The sequence below is a fragment of the Phoca vitulina genome, unplaced genomic scaffold, assembly GCF_004348235.1.
Source record: "Phoca vitulina isolate PV1807 unplaced genomic scaffold, GSC_HSeal_1.0 scaffold5, whole genome shotgun sequence".
NCBI classification, from domain to species: Eukaryota; Metazoa; Chordata; class Mammalia; order Carnivora; family Phocidae; genus Phoca; species Phoca vitulina.
The window spans coordinates 45,253,132-45,266,771 of NW_022589708.1; the positions used below are offsets into that span (position 1 = coordinate 45,253,132).

The 13,640-nt window shown below is 41.6% G+C and overlaps 1 protein-coding gene across 1 annotated transcript in view; it reads left to right on the plus strand.

The window, feature by feature from the left end:
- Window positions 1-13,006, plus strand: part of DIAPH3 (diaphanous related formin 3) — a 484,064-nt gene extending 471,058 nt beyond the window's left edge. The window contains exon 28 of the mRNA XM_032402899.1: window positions 10,161-13,006. Coding sequence (XP_032258790.1) covers window positions 10,161-10,423 — 263 coding nt within the window. The 3' untranslated portion in view covers window positions 10,424-13,006. The remainder of the gene's footprint in view (window positions 1-10,160) is intronic.
- The last annotated feature ends 634 nt before the right edge of the window (window positions 13,007-13,640 follow it).

The following is a 13,640-nucleotide window of genomic DNA, read 5'->3' on the forward strand; positions in this document are numbered from 1 at the left end:
CTGTGGTTGCCAGGGCCCTCTGTGCTAGGGCTGCTCTGGTGGGATAACCATAACTGAAGTGCAGTCTCGGGGCTCTCTCCACAGAGGGTGCCCTGGCAGGACAGCTGAAGCTGAAGTGGGTGCAAACCGGGGTGTCCCAGGGCCGTCCATGCAGGATGCACCCTGGTAGGGTGGGTAAAGTTGAGGCATGTGAGGGCCAAGGGGCGCATTCTTCCCAGGTGGCAGCTGGAGCCCAGGAGTGCACATGATGTGGTTTTGGAGTATAGGTGAGGTTTGGTGGGGTGAGGTCCAGAGCTGACAACCAAGAAAGAATTCTTAAGATGTCTTTGGTGCAAAATGGTGATTTATTAAAGCACAGGTACAGGACCCGTGGGCAGAAAGAGCTGCACTGTGGTCTTGAGGAGTGGTGATTATATACTCCGGAGTTGGGGGAAGTAAGGAAAAGGGAGGTTTCAAAAGAACTGTCATATGCTAAAGAGGACTGACCTACAAGATACCAGAGGTCTTGCCATTGGCAAGTTAAGGTTGTTTACCCTTCTAGCAAGATATTAGCATTAAGATTGTTGGGAGATTCCTGGAAGGATGTCACACAGGTCCTGCCCAGGAGTGGGGGGTGGGGGGAGGTTGCAGGGTGTTGCGGCTTGTGCTTTGTCCTCAGCCAGCCTTCTCCTCCCTCATCACTCAGGCCAGGACTTCCCAAGGTGCTCTATGCTGAAGGTGCCCAGGCAAATTGTCTGGAATCAGAGAATGGGCCTGGAGTGTTTCAGGATGTTTTGTACCCATGTCATCTTGGCGAGAGGGCTGAAGCTGTGGTGAGCACTGATTAGGGGTTTTCCCAGTATGTGCCATATTGGGTTGCCTTGGTGAGATGGCTGGGGCTAGTGTGGGCTGTAGGACCCAGGGTTCACTGAGGTGGTAGGCCGGCTAGGGTGCCTGAACCCTGCTCCTGTCCACACTATCAAGGTGGAGGGGAAATGAAAATTGTACTGCTTCACAGCCCATTTGTCCTAGAGAGCTCCCCTGCTGTTTGGCTAAGTTCTAGGGTTAGATCCTTTATATTCTAGTTGCTCTTTTAAACCATGCCATCTGGGGCTGGTATGGGCTAGGTGCCCAGGGCTCCCTAAGGTGGGCAGTCTGGTTAGTGAGCCTGGACCCTGCTCTCCTCTGCACTATCAAGATGGAGGAGGAGGAACATAAACAGTGGCACTTGCCAGCCCCTCTGACCTGGAGAGAGTTCCAGCAGCTCCGCTGCCATGTGGCAGGGCTCTAGGGCTGGGTCCTTTATATTCTAGTTGCCATTTTTAACTGTGGTTTGCTTGTTTGTTTGTTTTCCTGTGCCCCAGAGCAGATGAACCTGCACAGATCCCTTTGTCTCCATCCCTCTCTCTCATTCTCTATCTGGGCTGTTTGGTTGTGCAGAAGCTGTTCAGTCAGCCCTCAGTTCTTCAGGATAAATTGTTCTATAAAGAGGTGTAGATTCGGTGTGCTCATGGAGGAGGTGAGTTCAGGGTCTTCCTACATCCACCATCTGTAGCCATTCTTATTCCTGAAGTCGGTATTTGAAAGAGATGACCTAGGTAAGAATTCCTGGAGGGATCAAGTAGAACATTTACATCTCAAAGGCACAGGGAAAGAATGCAAGTTCCTCTGTGCCTGACAAAAGTGCCTGACTTTTGTTTCCTAGGGCCAAAATTTTTACAAGATTTACAAGCATTTCAAGATAAATAGAGGAGGTCTGGGGATTGGTAGAAAGAATAGGTGGGCTTTAAATTTTTTCTGGAGCTATTTCTCTGGTTTTGTAAAGATTCATAAGGTAAGGACAGTTGCTTTTAATTCCTCAAGGAGTTGGGTTGCAACTTAAATGACATCGTAGGCTGATCCACTCATAAATCCTTTTATGAAGGTGCTAGAAAGTTTTTCTTGCCTTCTGGTTCCATAGTTCTATTTTAGCTAAGGGGAGAAGGCCTTAAAAATATTCCCATCAGACTCCAATTATCAGCCTCTGACCAAAGAGCTACTTTATTCAAGTTGATGTTAAGAATTTGCACAGTACCTTTCAGTACACTTCTTTTTCCAGTGGCCCAGTTGATTACAAATGAAACATTGACCCTTGGGCCATATTCTAATGGTGGATGCCTAGAGGGTGTGATATAGGCAGGTAAGGGTTATCTCTGGTGCGTGACCTTGGGTCTATTGTAGCTGTAAGGTCACTCACTTGGTAGACTTTTGTTTGTGGTTGTGTTCCAAAGACCTTACACAGTGTTCAGCTATGGATGCAAGTTCAGACATACTGGTGATCTCCCATTCTATGTTCTGCCTTTTTTCAATCCACTCAGGAGATAATGCATTAACTACTCGGGCAGTAAGAGCAGGTTGGGTGATGTTTATTGTATGGAACCTGGAATGCTGTAGGAAGATAGATATATCTTTTGTGTGTTTGAATAACAAACCAATCCCTGCAGGCAGGGAAAATCCTAGGAATGGCTTGTAAAAGATTAGTTGCTATTTTGTGAGCTTTTATTGGTCCATGAGGGGACCATGTTGAAAATCAAGTATCTCAAAAATCATCGTGGATGTTTTGCCATTTTGCTTCCCACATCCATTCTTGGGCTTCACCAGGTCCCACCATCATTTGTAAAAGCTGATAAGGCCCCCAAAATGACTAAATTCTTCAGAACACTCTTGGGGATCGTCCCTTTAGGAAATTTCCATAATTGTGGCCCTTATTTCAATTTTTGATCAAGGAGTGATTGATACCTGAGAAGGATCACCCACAACTTTTGGTGGTTTTATTGTAAAGGTAACTGTTTAATAGTCTCTTCAGAGTTGAAAGGCAGTTCAGACAGAGTTAGAATGTGAGTACTCAGGTAACAGAAGGTAGAGGAGAACAGTAGGAGTCCTATCAGTTTTATCATCTTTTGTTTTAGGTACCTCTTGTGTCTTTAATTTTTCATGAGCCTTTTGTTACAAATTTTTTAATGGAACAATTTGGGAATCTTGAAGCCTTTCAGAAGGCACCCCATTCTGTTTAATTCAGGAACTCTTGCTTTTGAGTGCACTTTTTAAATGAACAATCTTGGTTGCCTTTAGTAAGATTTTGCCATTTTTTCGATACTTCTACGTTCTGTAACCTTAGTTCTTAGACATGAAATAAACAGGTATGCTGGAAGGTGGTACACTCAACTTTTTGGAATTTAAGGGTCTCATTTTTAAATTTTTTTTTAAAGCTAAGCCTTTGGATTTCTTGGAGTCAAACTAATACTTAAAAGGGATGTGCCTTTTGGTTTGGGGGTTCTGTGGTGTTTGCCATATACCTCACTGCACAGAAATTGAGGTTGGCTGGTGACCTAGGGTCAATCTGACCTGTCCCGTGACCAACTTATCCTAACAAGGGTTAGGTGGCAAGAACTGTAACAAGCTTTTAAATGCTACACCTTTGCCTGCCAACTTGGCAGCTGCTTCACAGATTCCTTTAGCAATAGCCTTTATGTACACAAAACAAGACAGACAAACCTGTGCACCTTAATATACCAGCAATAACCAGAAGATGTTGCTGCAGCCCGGACAAGAAAAGGCCCTGTGTGGCCCACTACCAGTTCCCACCAAGGAACCTTGGACTGGGGGAAGTACTAAAGCAGCAGACCTCAACAAATGGGGACTGGGGGCTCCACGTAACTGGGGAACTGCAAACTCCCACTAACAGTTCCCATGTGGATTTGGGGACAGAATCAACGTCAGGGGTTTCCACCAATTAAACAAGAATTGTGGCCCAAACTGCCAGCTGTTCCCAATGTCGAACTAACTAGAAAGCCAATTAGATTAGAAGCTCAATGCAAGAGCTGAAGTCAGAACCAAGAGGAACTTACAGCCCTCAGAAATGGCAAGGAAAAACTCAAAAACATTCATGGGTACCACTTCTGTGTTTCTGGTTGTTTCCAAAGCTCCCAAAAGTTCACTTTAGATCCCACTGCTGCCACCAAATCTATTAGAAAACAAAATTCGACTGAGTAAATGTGAAGATCAAGCTGGCTTTATTCAGAAATCTATGAATCAGGCAGCATCCCATCTAGCACACAGTAAGGAGCTTCAAGGAGCTGTAAGAAATGGAAGACTTTTATAGGCTGAAAGGGGGTGAGATGAGGAAAGGGTGTACTTCAGGCAAGGTCACCATCCTTTGAAAGGAGACCAAAAGGGTCTATTGGGCAGATTACCTCACCATGCTGGCCAGGTAATTCCAGATTGATTGGTAACCTTTAGTTACATTCCTGGGTGAGGCTGAAACTGCAGTTATGTTAGGTGTAAAGTCTTGGCTTGGTGACATGGGGCCCAGCACAAGTGACTCCATTATGTACATGTTTCTTTAACAAGTGTCAATTATCTCCTTTATTCAGAGATATCCTTTATCATTCTCTTTGTCTTTTTTGAATTGGGGGAGTAATTGTTTTGTTGTTTTTTGTTTTTACGTAATGGGTTTCAGGAAGAGTCTCTTGGCACTCCCAAAAGATTCTGACTGTATACAAAATGCCCTTTTGCTCTTTTTGTCATTTTTACACATTTTCAATACAAAAGGTAAAATGAACAGCAAAATGAAACTAAGGGAAGACAATTATTTATAGCATCAGTAAATCAACAGTAAGGAAAACCACAGGGAGATCGGCTGCTGGCGGCTGCACTAACTTCAGTTATTGCATAGATTAAAAACATATATTTGTCACACACTTTACTATCCTGTACACCCAGTAGTGCTTTAAAAATTATATTTATGGGTTATTTTTTTCTCACACCAAGTAAAGCCATTTCTGGGGTGAAACAAACAGCTACTTAGTAGGTCAAAGTAATAGTTAAGAGCAAAAGGTAAAGAATGGGGAAGAGGGACCAAACTTCTGGAAGACCGAACAGAGGCAGTCAATTTAGGACACCAGAGTTTTGTGTTCTTCCTCCTGTCAAAGCTGCCACAGGCTCACCAGTGACCACAAAAGGCAGGAGCTCAGTTTTATATTTCATCTGAGAGTTGGCACTTCTAAGGAGCCAGTGCCCATTAGAACCACAATGTGATGGGAGATCAATACTGACTTAAAGGGAATCATACCTCTTTCTAAACCATAACTGAGATTTCCTGCGGCTGAGAGGGTTTTCCCCAAGGGCCATCAGCCAGGGCCTCAGCCTAAGAAGGATAACAACGGTTGGCTGAAAGATTTCCTCATTTGGAGGCCCAGTCGCATATATTTATGTTTACTCTCTTGTCAGCAACTTTCCTAGTTTCCCATGTCTTTTGTGTTACTCGGGGGAAACAAGGGAAAAATTAGCTCAGGATGGTGGGTGTTTTTTGTTTTGGGTTTGTTTTGTTTAGCTTTGTCATCCACATCTATAGTCTGCCAAAGGTCATGTGGGATCCAGCCCTAAGTCTAGTTTAAGGCTTTTATTCTCATGTTTAAGTCCAGGGGGTTCTCTGTATTTAAGAGCCATTCAGCTTTTCAACAGGTTTCAACTTTTCATTCAGTTTTAGGGGGAAAAAAAAGAAGCCATGGTGGGACTCCAGAATCAATTCTTAGAATGAGAATCATGTGAGGAATTAAATTGAAATAGTGAGGGTTTTTTGGGGTTTTTTTGTTTTTGTCTTAAAGGAAAATAGCGTGTATTCTCAGTTTATTTCCACAGAAACGTAGAAACAAGATGTGTGGATTAGATTCCCTTACTGACCCACTACTAAGAATAGCAGCTGGTCCTTGCCATCTGTACCATAATCACAATGGCCCTGGGTATTGGCCGTAGTCCTAGATATATCATACTTCCCTTCACAGACATCAATTGTAACATCTTGTAAAGCCCTAGATTTGATTCATAAAATAATAGCACAAGCCTCCTCACTTTGGAGAGTTAAGCAACCATTCTGCTTTGTCTTAATATTTTTAGTTTCCCTTTAAAAATGTGTACTGATAGGGATTTGAATTGACAGGATATAGAAATTTTTTTTTTTGATACCCCAGCCTTATCTTTCATAGAAAGAGTCCAAGTGTGTCATCTTGTATTTGGAACCGTCTAATTTCTTGGGAAAAGGCAATGAGCCCACTGGCTTCAAATTACGATTTATTTTATGCCTCTGGGCACCTATAGAACGTTCTCTCCAATTTAAAGCATTGTGCCATCCCCTGATGTTTGAAGTGAACCATTTAGAAACCAAGTGCATATTTTTGTGTGGAATTTGTATCTGTAGTTCAGCCCACATGAAGCCACCAATAGCCAACGTTTAAAACAATAATAATGGCAAAAGTCACCTGGCTTTGAACCAACATTATAATAAAAGTGAACGTGCACCTGGGAGCTTCCTTCTACCTGTAAACATTGTGGCTAGTGGCAGTGGGATAGGAGACTCCATCTCAACTTTATCAGCTTTGCAATTTCAGACGAGATATCCTCGGTTCCACAGTTTGGGACTCCCATGACTGGGAACAAAGCAAAGAGAAAGAAACTGCAATAGTCTCCCACCTGGAGACTACTGAGGTGCGGAGAGATAAATGTGAGGGCTGGAGTGAAGAGTTGTTATCTAAGAGCTTGAAGCTCAGTCTTAAAGAAGTCCTGGTGCACTTTCTTTTTTATTTCTTTGGTGGTTTCAGGAATGGCCACTTTCCATTTTGTGTCATCCTATCCGTCGCTTCTTATAAAAGATTCTCCACCTGAAACCACAGAGGAGTTAAATGCTAGCTTGGTTTTTCTCTTCTCTGTGGGTGTGCTATAGGAACAAAATAATATTTGGAGTTTCCTTAAAAAAAAAAAGGCGGTAGAAATGCTCTTGCCTGCTTTGACCCACCCAGTGGTATCCACCTAAGCCTCCAAAGAAGTTCAAAGAGCAAACGGTTAAAGAAAAGCGCAGGCTTTGCTAGGCATTTCATCCTTGGATCTGGCATCGGTTGAGTAAAGGAGGACTAAAATATCCAAGTGGATATACCGTACTTGCTGTTAGCAACACACAGTTTATTAGTGACCTTGACAAGAGCTGTTTCAGAAGAGTAAAGGGTCAAAAGCATGATTGGAGTGGGTTCAAGAGAAATACAGGAAGAGAGGAACCGAGAGAGTAAGAATGGGCAATTCTTCGGAGATGTTTTGCTGTAAAGGCAGTTGACAATTGAGGGAGTAAATGGAGGATGTGGAGTCAAATACATATTTTCTCTAAAGACTGGGGTTATTACAACTTACTTGGATGCTGAGGGGAGTGATCACATGAAGAAGGAAACCTTTCCTATAGAGAAAGGACACAGCTGTCAGAGGGATGTCCTTGAATAGACAAATGACAGTAGTACGTGGTGCTCACGGTTAAGGCTCCTCAGAGGGGAGCACAGAAGACCCTAAGGAGGGAAGAGTCTATATGCAGTAAGTAGATAGATATTGGGGGCAGGTGGAAGCTTATGGGAGTTCTGATTGTTTCTCTGAATGAGTTAAATGACAGCGAAGGAGAACACGTTGGACATTTGATAAGAAAGGAGGAGGTGTGAAATATTTGTCTCACAGAATGGAAGAAAGAATGGACGAGGGGACTGCAGTAGTAGTAAAGGTCGTACTTGAAATTCATTGTCACAATTTCAGTAAGACCCAGAAAGAGAAGGAGCACATGTAGGACCTTGGATGTACTGTACTGGGGTAGTTTACATGGGTCTGCGATCTGCTTTACAAAGTTATTGAGAGAATTAAATGTGACAGAAAGCATTTTGAGGTATAAGTACAGGATATGATTATTATGAAACTTAGCTTTGAATTACTTAGCGCTTTTCCTTGGCAAAAAGCTTTTCAAATTTGTTTAAGACAGCCTTAGTATCTCTAGAGACAGCATTTGGCTTCTGCCACTGATTTACTCAGTAACTAAGTCTAACCAAATGACTTAACCTCCTTTTGCTTTTACCTCTCCATCTATAAAATAAGGGTGGTAATGTTTAAAGTGCAACAAATGCTTTATAACTAAAGGTGCTGTATAAATGCAAGCTGTTAATAAAATGACATTTCAGACCTCACCGGTACAGTCACCAGAAAGTCAGAAGGGTCAGCCTTGGGTGGTAGATGCATCCCTTAAGAAGCTTTTATAGAGGGGCGCCTGGGTGGCTCAGTCAGTTAAGCGTCTGCCTTCGGCTCAGGTCATGATCTCCAGGTCCTGGGATTGAGCCCTGCATTGGGCTCCTTGCTCTGCAGGGAGTCTGCATCTCTCTCTCAAATAAAATCTTTAAAAAAAAAACTTTTCTAGAAGGGGAGATCAAGTATCTTGAGGCTGGTGTCACCCCCATCATTTGCATTAATTCTCACAACTGCTCTTTGATGTTGATTATTAGAACCTGCGACACACAAGCTTAACTTATTAAAGCCAAGCAGAAGTGTGGATTTCAATCCTCAAAATCCCACCCTTTTCCTTCATTTTGCCACATAGGGAATTGGGCTTGATCCATTTCATAGCCAGAGAAGGTATGCAGTACTTTGTGTTTATTATACGCCCATATTTTAGCCAACTTACTGTCTTCTTTGCCGTCACAACTGGAGTTAGAGTTGCCCAGCAGCAGAATACCAGCGACTTCATTGGCAATGTCATCATGATGGAGTCGTTTACAAGAAATCAAACGACAAGAAAAGATAGGAATGTCTGGGGGAAAAGAGCAGTAAGCTGACCAAAGATTTCCACTTAGCTACAAATGCAGTTCTCAGACATTCTGGGGGCGGGAGGGTAGATACCATAAAAAAAAATAATAATTTGTGCAGTCATGGGAACTGCAGGAATACTATGACCTCTGTCGTCTTTACTGCAAACACAATATGTACATTATAAATTATAAAGCATAAACAGCTCTAAGAAAATCAGTGCTCTGTTAGATTTTGATTTCTGAGTAACAATTGCCCACCTGGTAGAGGAGGTGATAAGAAAACTATTTATTTTCTTCCAACAGCTAAAAAGGTGATCATACTTCTAAAATTTGTTGAGATTGTCCAAGAAAGTGTGTAAAATACTCATCCATCACTGGAAGCCCCTGGTCAGGAAATGACAGTGCAGTAAATATCTTCAGCAGCCACCTTTTAATGTACAAGCTGTTTTCGGTTGGAATTTTCAGCACTCACATAAAACACACTGTCATGAGTGACTGCTTGTGCTCGAGAGTCATTACTATTGGGATAATGGAACATCTCTCAGCAAATAACCAAAAAACTTTAAATGTCATGGCAAGTCTGTTGAAGCCATTTTCAAGCCCCGTTCAAGGTTACATGAATATTGAGGGTGTCTGTTTTTTAACAGTTTGAGGTCTAATAACTCATAAGGTTGTGCGATAAGCCAGTTAATTGAAAGAAAATCTAGCGTTCCCTGCAAAAGTCAATCAGCTCAAGCCATTGGTCATTAGCTATTGTGACTCTCACCTTCTAGCCTTCCACGCCAGGCTCAGTGTCACTTACCAATAAAAGAATATATGTGTGCATATGGATACATGTCTATGAATATGTGTGTGTATATGTGACAGATTAGGACATAATTTTGATTTGCTAAGAAGGTTTAATTTGCCAAATGCTTTATTTCTTTTGAAGGAAATCATTGAGTTTTTAAAGACCTAGTAGAAACTTTCCTTTTTGTTTTGTTTTTGTTTTAGAAAAAAAATATATTATTCCAACTAATGCATATCTTGGGTCCTAGAGTATGCAGAGGATTTCCTTACTCAGTGTATATTGAGCACCGCTTTGCCCTAGGGCCATTTTAGGCACTGATGTTAAAGTGGTATTTAGAACTGTACCCCCTGCTGTCAGGGAGCTTACATCCTAGTAAAGAGACAGACAGTGGACAAGTAAACAGGTAGATGACGTGTCTGGTGGCTAGGAGTTCTATGAAGAAGGGTAAATGTGTGATGGAAAGGGCGGTGCTCTTTCTGCTGGATGGTCCTAGAGGGCCTCTCTGCTTAGTAGAGCATTTGAGCAGAGACCAGAAGGAAATCAGCATGCATGCTAAGGAAAGGGTTGTCTATTTATATTTTAGTTTATTCTTAAACTATGTGTATTTATTTCCAATCTACCCTTCTCTGAATATTTTAATTTATCTAAGAGGAGTTGTTTGAGAATAATTATTTTAAATTAATGTTTCATAATGTGCACAGTCCTTGCTTATCACAGTGATAAATTTTCTGTTTCTCTCTTCCTTACTGTAGAAAATCAGAAAGTGCAGTTGACAGAAGGGTCACGTTCACACTACAATATCAATTGCAACTCAACGAGGACTCCAGTCGCCAAGGAGCTTAATTATAATCTAGTCACTCATACGTCTACGGGGAGGATCAAGGCAGTTGAGAAGAAGGAAGCCTGTAATGTAGAAAGCAACAGAAAAAAGGAAATGGAACTTCTTGGCTCTGTTTCTAAAAACGAATCTGTTCCCGAAGTTGAAGCCCTGCTGGCAAGATTACGAGCTTTATAAATTAAACTGGTAAAAAATGATTAAGCCAAACATAAAGCCATGCTCCAAGCTATACCACTTGAAAAAAAAAATTGCTTTTTATATAGGTGACTTTATATAGTTTAAATTATGATATATGTTAGAAAAATAAAGCTAAATAACATGATTGCAGTGCTTTTTCTATGTACTTGAGGTCTTGGCTTATTCAAGATTGTAATGGGTTTTAATGCTTTTCTTGTCTCCTGGTATTCATGTGTTCTATATTTGGTGGTTAAATTATACATAATGCTTTAGAAAACAGGTAGGTGGCCATGTGTTCAGCAATGTGTCCTGAAGAAAATACCATTTTTCTAAGTCACTAATTTTTACCGTCCTGTTTTCAGCATTAATGAACATCAAATCATCATTGTCAACTCTTGATCTGTATACATACATATTCCATGCATGTTGTTTATATGGGCCCAGGTTTCTCTTTTGCTCGGATCTTCATGCTATCAACGTAGCATCAGGAACATAAAATTGAATATGAGAGAGCTGTGAGGAAATGCATGTAAGCTCATTGTTATCATTGTTGAATTCGTGTTCATTAGACCCTGTAGGAGACTATAAGGCCGTTGAGCACATTTCCAAAAATGATGTACTAGGAATGTATGCACTCTTTCTTTGTAAAACGCACCTGCTTTTGTATCAAGTGGATGTATATGGTATTACAGTGCTGCCGAAACTCTCAACCGAGAGAGCGTTTTTCCCTTTGGGATCGAATGGCCATTTTGAAACTTCCCAAGTAATGGTTTTTTTCTGTGAACAAACCTGAAATTGCAGTTTCTTTAGATCTTTGTTAAACTTATTGTCAGATCAAAGTGTGTCAAGGAAGGTTTTCCTGTGCAAATGTTGCAATTTTACCTCATTTGGGGCATCACATTAACTCAATCCTATATTAAAGAAAATAAACTTGCTACTTGCACTAAGTGAAAAAAAAAATTGGGGATTTTTTTGTAGTTAGCATATTCTGTAGATAAGCTGTAACTAGACTGTGCTCTGCCGTCTATCTAAGCATCTATTTTGCTTTATTATGTGCAGTAAGTAAATGCTGTTTTACCTTCAGTTAAAAAGCAGTTAGGTGGAACCAGTCTGGCGAGGTCCACTGCTTTTTATTTCCTTGTTTAAGTTGCCACCTCCTTTCAGCTCCAAGTTAATAAAGTTAATTAGAACTATGAACCAGGCCCTGTTTATAGACATTGGGGAATGATGCTATCCACAGCCTGTGTAGGAAGAAATTGTTCTCCTATGTATTGCTGAAATAGGAATTGCAACTGGAGGGCAAAGTGCATATTTTCCTGAGAACAAATCTTCAAAATCAAGAAAGGTGAAGGACATTGACACATTTTAGCAGACAGGACCCTAACGGCAAGAAAAGAAGCTGAATAAAAGAATACTGACTGTCAGTTCTTCATGTGATTCTGCAAAGACGGGGGCTCTTCAGAAACAAAACTGAAATTCAACCAGATAGTTTGGACATACCAGGTGGCAGGTAAACACTCTGGAAACATGGGGCCAGGGAGGAGCAGCCTGGCAAGTAAGGGGAAGTGACGACGCAGACCCCCAGGGGCAGAGACATGCAGGCAAGGCCTAAGCCGGAGCCATCAGGCCCCAGAGCATCTGTCCGCGGGAGCCGAAGGACAGCCATCTAGCGGGATGACCGGGAGTCCAAAGCTAGCAGAGCACCTGCCCCGGGGCTGGACTCCTGCAGGTCAGCAGCCCACTCCCTCCCCGTCGCTGACAGGAGTCTGAGCAGGCCCGAATAGAGGGCCTTGTTTTAGATTTCCTCTCCACAGCTAGAGTTCACAGCGCTAAGAGCCAACGAAGAAACAGATCAGTTTCTGCAGCAGATATTTCACTGATAAATGCGCCTTCAACAATGGGCGGGAGGGTAGGATTAGGGTTTTATGAAAAATTCTTAATATTCCTTTAGCCAACTATAGCTGGAAATTATAGTGATGACCTTTAATTTGAGGGCAGACATTGAGATACAATTTCATGTTTCTGGGCAAACAATCTATTCATTTGAATTAGCAGGTAAACTTGAAGCCAAAACACAGCTCAGCACCCTTGATAAAGATGTTCCATCCATGCCAGTGACAAACCCCAAACAGGTTCTCACTCCCTCTCTGGTCAGTGTAGAGAATTGGCAAAAACACACAGACAACTAAGTGATCACTGAGTTGTCCAAAAGCAAAGACCTGCTGCTAATAAGTTTTCCCAAATATCTGAAGGGATTTAAAAATAAGGAAATGATCTAATCATACAGCACATCCTATCTCCCCCCCCCATTATCCTCAGGGGATACATTCAAAGACAACCCCCCAGGGGATGCCTAAAATTGCAGCTAGTACCAAACCCTATATATATTATGCTTTCTCCTATACAAAGTTCATAAATTAAGCACAGTAAGAGATTAATAGCAATAACTAATAGAACAATTATAACAATATACTATAATAAAAGTTATATGAATGTAGCCTCCGTCAAAATATCTTAATGTAGGGGTGCCTGGGTGGCTCGGTCGGTTGCGTGTCCAACTCTTGATTTTGTCTCAGGGTCATGGGATCGAGCCCCATGTCAGGCTCCATGCTCAGCACAGAGTCTGCTTGAGTTTCTCTCCCTCTGCCCCTCCCCCCACTCACTTTCCCTCCCTCTCTCTCAAATAAATCTTTAAAAAAAAAAAAAAGTGTACTATACTCACCCTTCTTTTTGTGACATGAGATGATAAAATGCCTCCATGATGATTTGAAGGGAGGGGAATGACACAGACCTAGTGTTACACTACTATTCACCTCTGACATTATGTCAGAAGGAGGATCCTCTGCTTCCAGACTATGGTTGAACCACAGATAACTGAAACCATGGAAAGTTAAACCAGACATGGAGGCAGGGAGGGTACTACCCTATACGCATGTATGTCCTTTAACATTTAAATATTTAAACAAAATATATCAAAGTTTATATGAAGAAGTAGACATTTCAATAATTTATACCAAAAACTTTCTGAGTTTCCTAGTTAAAAACTAAATCATTTAGGCTATAATTTATATCTATGCTATATTTCATCTTATTAAACTCTCCTTTATGGGTAAGCACAGGTGGGCTGGGAGCATATTTCATGGTTACTTGTGTGCCAACCATTTGTACTGACTATGTAACTTTTCAGAAGTAACAGGTCCTAAAAAATAAACCGCTA